The 7,781-nt window shown below is 41.9% G+C and overlaps 1 protein-coding gene across 2 annotated transcripts in view; it reads left to right on the top strand.

Annotated features, from left to right (window-relative positions):
- The window catches only part of TMEM38A (transmembrane protein 38A), a 23,593-nt gene extending 16,567 nt beyond the window's left edge, over window positions 1–7,026 (top strand). For both annotated transcript variants that reach the window (XM_069102101.1, XM_069102100.1), the window contains exons 4-6: window positions 285–372; window positions 2,675–2,792; window positions 5,974–7,026. In XM_069102101.1, coding sequence (XP_068958202.1) covers window positions 285–372; window positions 2,675–2,792; window positions 5,974–6,213 — 446 coding nt within the window. In that variant the 3' untranslated portion in view covers window positions 6,214–7,026. The remainder of the gene's footprint in view (window positions 1–284; window positions 373–2,674; window positions 2,793–5,973) is intronic.
- Window positions 7,027–7,781: the final 755 nt, after the last annotated feature.

Here is a 7,781-nt window from a genome sequence, read left to right as displayed (position 1 = left end):
AGCTACAGGGGAGCTTCCAAGAGGGAAGGGTCCATGTCCAGAAGTTAAGCTACAGGGGAGCTTCCAAGAGGGAAGGGTCCATGTCCAGAAGTTATCTGGGAAGACTTCAGGGAGGAAGCACCTGATGGGGGTGGAGGGGGGGAGACCTTTCAAGGAGAAGGATTCCAGTAGACAGAGACATAGGGAGAGTCTGTTCTGGGCAGGCGCTAGAGAATCCATTTTGAAGAGAAGGCGGAATAGCTGTCACATTCAGGATGTGGCCTCATTGTCTTACTGTTATACAGGTTCAGGTGTGGCACTGATGTCCAACTTTGAGCAGCTGCTCCGTGGAGTCTGGAAGCCAGAGACAAACGAGATTCTCCACATGTCCTTGTAAGTCATTGACATTGGAACTTCCTCTTTCACAGTCAGGATGTTAGGAAATCCAAGTTATTCCCATGGTTATGGGTGAGGAAACAGCCCAAACAAGTCAGCCACTTTGCCTGAGGCTGTCTTCTAAGTCTTGAGGTCTCCAGGTCTTTAAGCTATAGCGAGAGTCTCCCTGTGCCTAGATTAGACACCTGTATATGGAAATGGAAATGGAAGGAGGTTCTGAGGTGAAGCAGGAACCGATTCTTAGCCCAGTTCCTTGGCTAAGTGCCCAGGCACTTAATAAATGCTGATTGAATTGAAGGAAAGGGCTGGCCCAGGTGAGGCCTGGTACACTGACATAGTGATCTCAGTACTATAGGCAGCTGGGTGGCCCTGTGCATAAAGTCCTTGACTTGGAATCAGAAAGACCTGAGTTGGAATCCTGCCTCTGACGCTAGCTGTGTAATCCCAGGTGCAAGTCACTTAACCTTCTGTGCCTCGATTTCTGCACCCATAAAGTGGGCCTGATAATATTAGCACCCACCTCCAAGGCTTGTCGTAAGGATCAACTGAGATAAAATCTGTAAAGTGCTTTGCAAACGTTTAAGGGCTACATAAATAGCTAGTTAGCTCTTAAAATTAGAGTCCGTCCCAGCTGGAAGAAGTCTGAGAGTCCAGTGCCTTCATTTTAGAGAGTGATGAAATGACTTATTTATGTGTGGTAAAGCCTGGACTAGAGAGCATCATCCAGTTACATAGAAAGCACTAAAGGGAATACAATTTACCAAGCAGTGTGATTGTATCAGCTTATGATTCAGGGCCCAACTCCAAGCACATAAAATGAAGTGCAATCATTCCCAATTGCATCCCAGCTGAAGGAGGACACACAGGGGACACTTACGGGACTCATCTATCTCCAAGGTTGGGAAGGAACTTAGAAAATAGAACAGAATGTCAGAAATGGGAGGGATCTTCGGAGAAAGATGACTACTATTTGCCAGACATTGTGCTAAGTGCTTTACAAATATCTTATTTGATCCTCACAACAACTCCAGGAGATAGGTGCTATTATTATCCCCCATTTTATAGTCCAGGAAACTGAGACAAGATAGAGATTAAGTGACAGCTAGGAAGTGTTTGAGGATAGATTCATTTGAACTCAAGTCTTGCTGTCTTCAGGCCCAACACTCTATTCACTGTGCTACCTAGTGATCTAGAGCACAAAATATCAGGGGTATATATGGGAGGGGCCTTAGAACCCAGAATCTCAGAGCTGGGAGGGTCCTTAGAACAGAGAATGTCAGAGCTGGGATGGCCCTAGAATGCAGAATGTTAGAACTGATAAGAACCTTAAGAAATATCTGATACAGCCCCCTTATTTTACCAATGGGAAAACTACATAGAACTGACATTCTATGTTCTAAGTACCTGTCTCCTTCTAACTTTACTTTGTCCTATGTGTCCTAGCTCTAACATTCTTTTTGTCTTGGACAAAAGTGGTCTGGATGACTGAGGGGGAGGAATGGTGGGAAGGGAGAGGAGGGGGAGGCATTGTTGTGAAGAGAATAAGAGACAGAGACCTGGCTTTTAGATAATTTAAATGTGGATTTATTGATCAAGCACAGGACTGCCTGGAATATACACTCAAATCGGGCAGCCCTGTATTGGGGCACAGACTGAGTTTATAAAGGTAAAAACCACAATTGGGGAGGGGAGCTGGCATAAGTAGTGACATACAGAAGCCAAGGACAGGCAATGGTTGGATCATAGCTCAGGGCTAATTTGGAAAACATGGCAAAATGTGTGACAGGGTCCTTCCTAAACCAGGGTGGAGGGCACAGGGGGAGTGAAATTCCCTGAACAGGCTAGGGTCATGGAACAGGTCAGGGTCATGTTCTGGGTGAAGGGTGTGGGGAACCCTGCTTGGTCAGCATCTTGGGGGGAGGACCTTGTTTGGTCAACATAGACTTGCCCTCTATAGAGGCTTGTACCTTAGTCCTTATACATGCTGCTGTTTCAAGGCTTACTAATTTAGGGAAGTTCTAACTTAAGAAAAGATAAGAGGCCAGAACTATGCCTTGGGTAACTCTTACCCAAGACTACGCCTTAAGCTGTTACAAGCAGTTACAGAGTTTTATGATAAAAACAAAGACAAATATAAAGGGGCTTTATGATGGCTTAATAGTGGGCTCCAAATCAGGTGGCATGTGATTTGGGTTACCTTACAACAGCATCAGCACATTGGGACCTTCCTGAATTTTGCTGTGAATGCCAGGATGCTTTTCTGTCTCCACTAAAGCCTGGGCTCTTATTTCCTTTCCAGTCCAACCAAAGCTAGCTTATATGGAGCCATTCTTTTCACACTTCAGCAGACTCGCTGGCTTCCCATTTCTAAAGCTAATCTCATCTTCTTCTGCACCCTGTTCATGGTGTCTTGTAAGGTAAGAGACTGGTGGGGCTGCTATAAGATGACCATGATAGGGCTAGAAAATTCTTTCCCCACAAATATCAAGAACTCTAATCTGAACATCGACTAGGAACACTGGCCTCTAGAGGAAGATTCAGTTTGGGGAAGGCTCACTGAGAATCTGAGGCAGGACCTTTTGTCCTACTGGGAAGTCAGCTAGATGTCTCTCTCAGTAGACAGAACTCTGGGGCTGGAATCAGGAAGACCTGAGTTCAAATGCTACCGCATGAACAAACTTCCTCTGTGTCTTTGGGAAAGTCACTGAGGCTGCCTGCCTCAGTTTCCTCATCTATAAAATGGGGATAATAATAGCACCTACCTCCCAGGGGTGTGAGGATAAAATAAGATAAAACTTGTAAAATATTTTATAAACCTTAAAGCACTATAATAATTCCTATTAGCTATTATTATTTTTATTAGACATGTCTTTGTCTTCAAGGAATCTATACTCTAGCAGAGGACTCAGCTCTCACACAAAAGAAATTGACTCTCCAAATAGGGATATATTCCCTAAGTCCTTAGAAATGTTTTTTGAGGGTGGCCAGGTAGCACAGAGAGTAAGAGTACCAGCTCCAGTGTGGGGATGACCTGGGGATCGAATCCGGGCTCAGACACTTAGCAATCACCCAGAAATAACTGGCTGTGTAACCTTGAGCAAGTTACTTAACCCTGATTGCTTAAAAAAAAAAGAAGAAAGAAAAATTGGGGCAGCTAGGTGGCGTAGTGAGTAAAATGCTGGCCCCGGAGTCAGGAGGACCCGAGTTTGGTTCTGGCCTCAGACACATAACCCTGGGCAAGTTACTTAACCCCAATTGCTCTCTAAAAGGCAAAAAAAAAAAAAAAAAGAAATGCTTTTTGATTGATAAGTATGGTAGGAAAAAAGAGCTATCACTTAGTATCTGTTTTTATTTAAATGCACAAAACATCATAACAATTTTTCAGCCCCTCCTATCTGGCTCAAGAATCTTTGTTCATTCATTTTTATTCTCATTTCCTTTTATGTAGTTAGTGTGCCTAGGCACAGGGGCTATGAAGACAAAAATGAAATAATCTCTGCCCTCAAGGAGGGACAACACATAAACTACAAAATGTAAGGATAGAACTCAGACCTGTGAGCTTCCAGGGGAGAAAAGTCCCTCTGCAAGTACAGATTGGTACCTTCTCTGTAAAAGTTGCCCAAAGTCCTGAAATGTCTCTTTATTTTCTTTCATTTCCTTAAACAAATTTAAATTCCTTTTTAAAAATTATTTTTATTTTATCTTTTAAAAATTATTTTTAGTTTTCAACATTCACTTTTATTATCTTTTTCTTAATTACATATAAACAAACATTTCTAACCTTTTTTAAAAAAGATTTTGAGTTCTAAATTCTCTCCCTTTTCTTCCCCCTCCTCAAGAAGGTGAGCATTTTGATATAGTTTAGACAGGTGTAGTCATGCAAAACATTTCCATATTAGCCATGTTACCAAAGATAATGCAGATCAAAAAATAAATAAATAAAGGAAGTTTTTTGAAAAAAAAAAGTGTGTTTCAATCTGTATTCAGACCCTATCAGTTCCTTAAATAAACTTGACAGTTTTGGTATGAATGGCTGCTCTGCTCAAAGGAGGTGTTTTTGGTTGAAATCTTCAAACCATGGAGATAAAAGAGGCTCCATTTTTTCATCATAACCTTTCTATTCCTTTAATTGTTTGCAAATCACAAAAATGGATGCAATTTTTGCCCCCTTTTCCTTCCTCCTGGGGGTTTCATAATATTCTGCACCATCAATTCAAACATTCTGACATCTCATCTGCTAGGAGAGTTACTGTGACCACATTCACATCTTCAATTCCATCAAATTTTTATTCTAAGCCTCTTCTTTTTGGGGCTGTCAGTGTTTTCATCTGAAGTATTCTTCTTTGTGTCCATTATGCTAAGGGCTTATAAAAAAAAATCAACGCAATTGTGGGTAATATGATATGCAGTAGAATATCCCATCTACATTTGATGTGACAAAGTATCATCTTAAAACCTTCAAGTAGCTCTCATATGTTCCATTAATTGAATTTGGAGCCATATCTAATGTTCCCTGGTATCATTTTATAATTTAAACTAAATTGAATTCTATGTTATCCAAACGTGCATATATTGCAACCTGGTGTGTGGTATATACATATATGTATATACACACATACATATATACACATATGTATATATACCATGTATGTATAGTATGTGTATACATATGTATATGTATATATATGAGATAAATTTGGGGGGTTGACAGCTTCAGCTTGGGGAATGTGTTAGGGATCAGGAAAGGTTTCATATACAAGGTATTACTTGAACAGATCTTTGAAGGAGATAAGGAATCTTGTGAGAGGCAGTGATGAGGGAGAGCATTGTAATCATGGGAGATAGCCAGGTATGGGGAGAGAATTTCATGAGTGAAGAACAGCAATAAGGCTGTTTTTTATGGATCATAGAGTTAGTTGGCATGTTCTCTGGTCCTCTCTTTCTGCTTTTTCTCTCTTTCATACTAATTTTCCCCAGATTTCTTTTTCTGCCTCATATCCATCAGTCTTAATTAATTGCATGATAGTATTCCCTGATATCAGAGATTCTGAACATTTTGGGCAGTCCTAGACTTCTTCTGGCAGTCAGTCTGATGAAGTGAATGGCCTTCTAAGAACGGTATCTTTAAATGCACAAAATAAAATACAGATCATTACAAAAGATACTGATCATGTTGAAATACAGTTATCAAAATATATTTTTAAAAAATTTCATGGGCCCCAGGTTGAGAATCCCTGCATTATATAAATGGACCACAATTTATTTGACTCCATTGTTGGATATTTAGAATATTTCCAGTTTTTTTGCAATTACTTATAATGCTGATATGAAAATCTTTGTGCATATAGAAAATAGTCAAGTTTTGATCAGATGAGGGGTACAGGAATGGAATATTCATCAGGGAATGCAATATTGACTGGGGGCAGGGCACTGAATTCTAAAAAGCAGGGGAAAGGTATGGAGGGATGTCCCATGCAATTGACTGCCTAGAGATTTCCTGTTATGGCTTACACCTCAGCTTGTTACCTAAAATGACCTCCAAATCATATTCCTTTCTCTGTGTGTTTCCTTCTCCTCCTCTCCCATTCCCCATCACAGGTGTTCCTGACAGCTACACACTCCCATGCGTCCCCATTTGACACTATTGAGGGCTTCATCTGTCCTGTGCTCTTTGGTTCTGCCTGGGGGGGCCATGGGGACCATCACCATGATGACCATGGGTCTTCCCACGATGCCCATGGGGGCCCATCCTCTCTTCATGCCCCTCAGCCTCCAGCCAAATCGAAGGAGGAGCTGAATGAAGGTTCCAGAAAGAGAAAGGCCAAGAAGGCAGAATAAATGAAGAATCTGCCATATGTGGCCAAAGAAAGAGTCACTTCTGAGCTGCATGAGAAATATACCCACGTCACCCGAGCCCTCACAGGCTCCACCCTAAGACTTGTACAAGGGAGAAGGAATCTAGGCGACTGCCCAGTATGCCTCTGTTATTTCCATCAGGGACCCCTATTTTCAGGGGCTTACAGATGAGGTGTGGAAATCCCTATAGGCCCAAAGGGAGAATTCTAGCCCAAAGCTAGGCATCTTGGTGGTAGGTTTTCTCCTTTTTTTTCCTCCCTTTAAGCAAAAGCTATTTTGGGAAACAGTTTTAAGTTGCTGTGGGAGTCCAGGAATGTTGGTTCTGCCTAATGTCTTTTTAGGATTTCTGGCATCTGAAAACTACTTTGTATTTTAGACTAATTCATTTTGAAACCAACAATGAAAGATCGAGGCAGGGGGAACCCACCCTAAAATAATTGGGCTCTTAATAATGTCTTTTTTAATTGACTTATGATAAAGAAAAATAACTTGAGTTTTGAGAAGGGGCCTTGATGGCTATGTGTCCCACCCAAGCTGAGGACACACCTGTGGCCTGTTACCTCTGAGCGAGACCTAGAGCTGCCCATTCACTTCAGACCCAGGTCAACTTTCAGAGAACTGTTTTTTTGGAATATCTGGGGGACTGAGATTCCTCAGATGGCCACAGGTAATGTTAGTGACTTTTGAAGTTCTATCAGACTTCCCTGAATCCTTAGGATCAGAATGGAAATTGAACCAATTTTTAACTGAGACTTGGAATTGAGCTTTTCAATTAAACAGGAAGTCTGGCGTCCACTCCATGTGTCTCTCTTGGTTCAGCTAGCGTATGTGAGGTGAGGGGAAATGCAGTCACAATCAGAGAGATGGGATCTTAGATAGCACATGATGTCACTGTGATTCTCCCCACTCTGGCCCTTGGCTATCTGCTGGATCTGACTTGGGCTTTGAGGAGGTAGGGGGCTTTTCCAAGTCAGGATCTTGGGATGTGGGGATCATGTTCCAATCCAAACACCCTGAACCACCTGAAACTGAGCACCAAAAGGATAATAAGCAATTGAGGCTGCTGGGGCTCTAAGCTGCTCACCTGGAACTGGGGGGATGTCCCACGCCTTCCTCTGCCATTTAAATTGAAGGTTTTCGGGACTGGGATGTTATTGCAAGATCCAACATTGGGAGAAATCCTAGGATTTATCCCACCAAGGAAGTGAGTCAGTTGCAGTGAGTTTGGGAAGTGCCTTAACCCAGGTGAATTGCCTCCCTCCCCACCATGAAGTCAGGCAGCAGGGTCTGATGTCGCCTCTTTTAATAGCATTTTGTTTTGACAAACCTGTTTCTGGATGACTATAAAGGGCTCCATGTAAGGGGGTGATGTTTTAAAGGTGAGCCACAAAATAAAAGCATTGTGAGGTGAATTTAGAATTTAGAGGACTCCCCCCACTTCTTCCCAACTCTTTTCACATTTCAGATCCAAGGAAGTCAGAAGACTAGGAAAAGATCATGTCACCTTGGGTTTATTTTATTTATTTGTTTTATGTGTGGATGTGTGTGTG

The sequence above is a fragment of the Petaurus breviceps genome, unplaced genomic scaffold (genome assembly GCF_028583685.1).
Source record: "Petaurus breviceps papuanus isolate PSGF00001 unplaced genomic scaffold, PetGlider_PUasm1.0 523, whole genome shotgun sequence".
Lineage (NCBI taxonomy): Eukaryota > Metazoa > Chordata > Mammalia > Diprotodontia > Petauridae > Petaurus > Petaurus breviceps.
The sequence above is the reverse complement of the archived record's forward strand: the minus strand, read 5'-3'. Positions and strand labels throughout refer to the sequence as shown.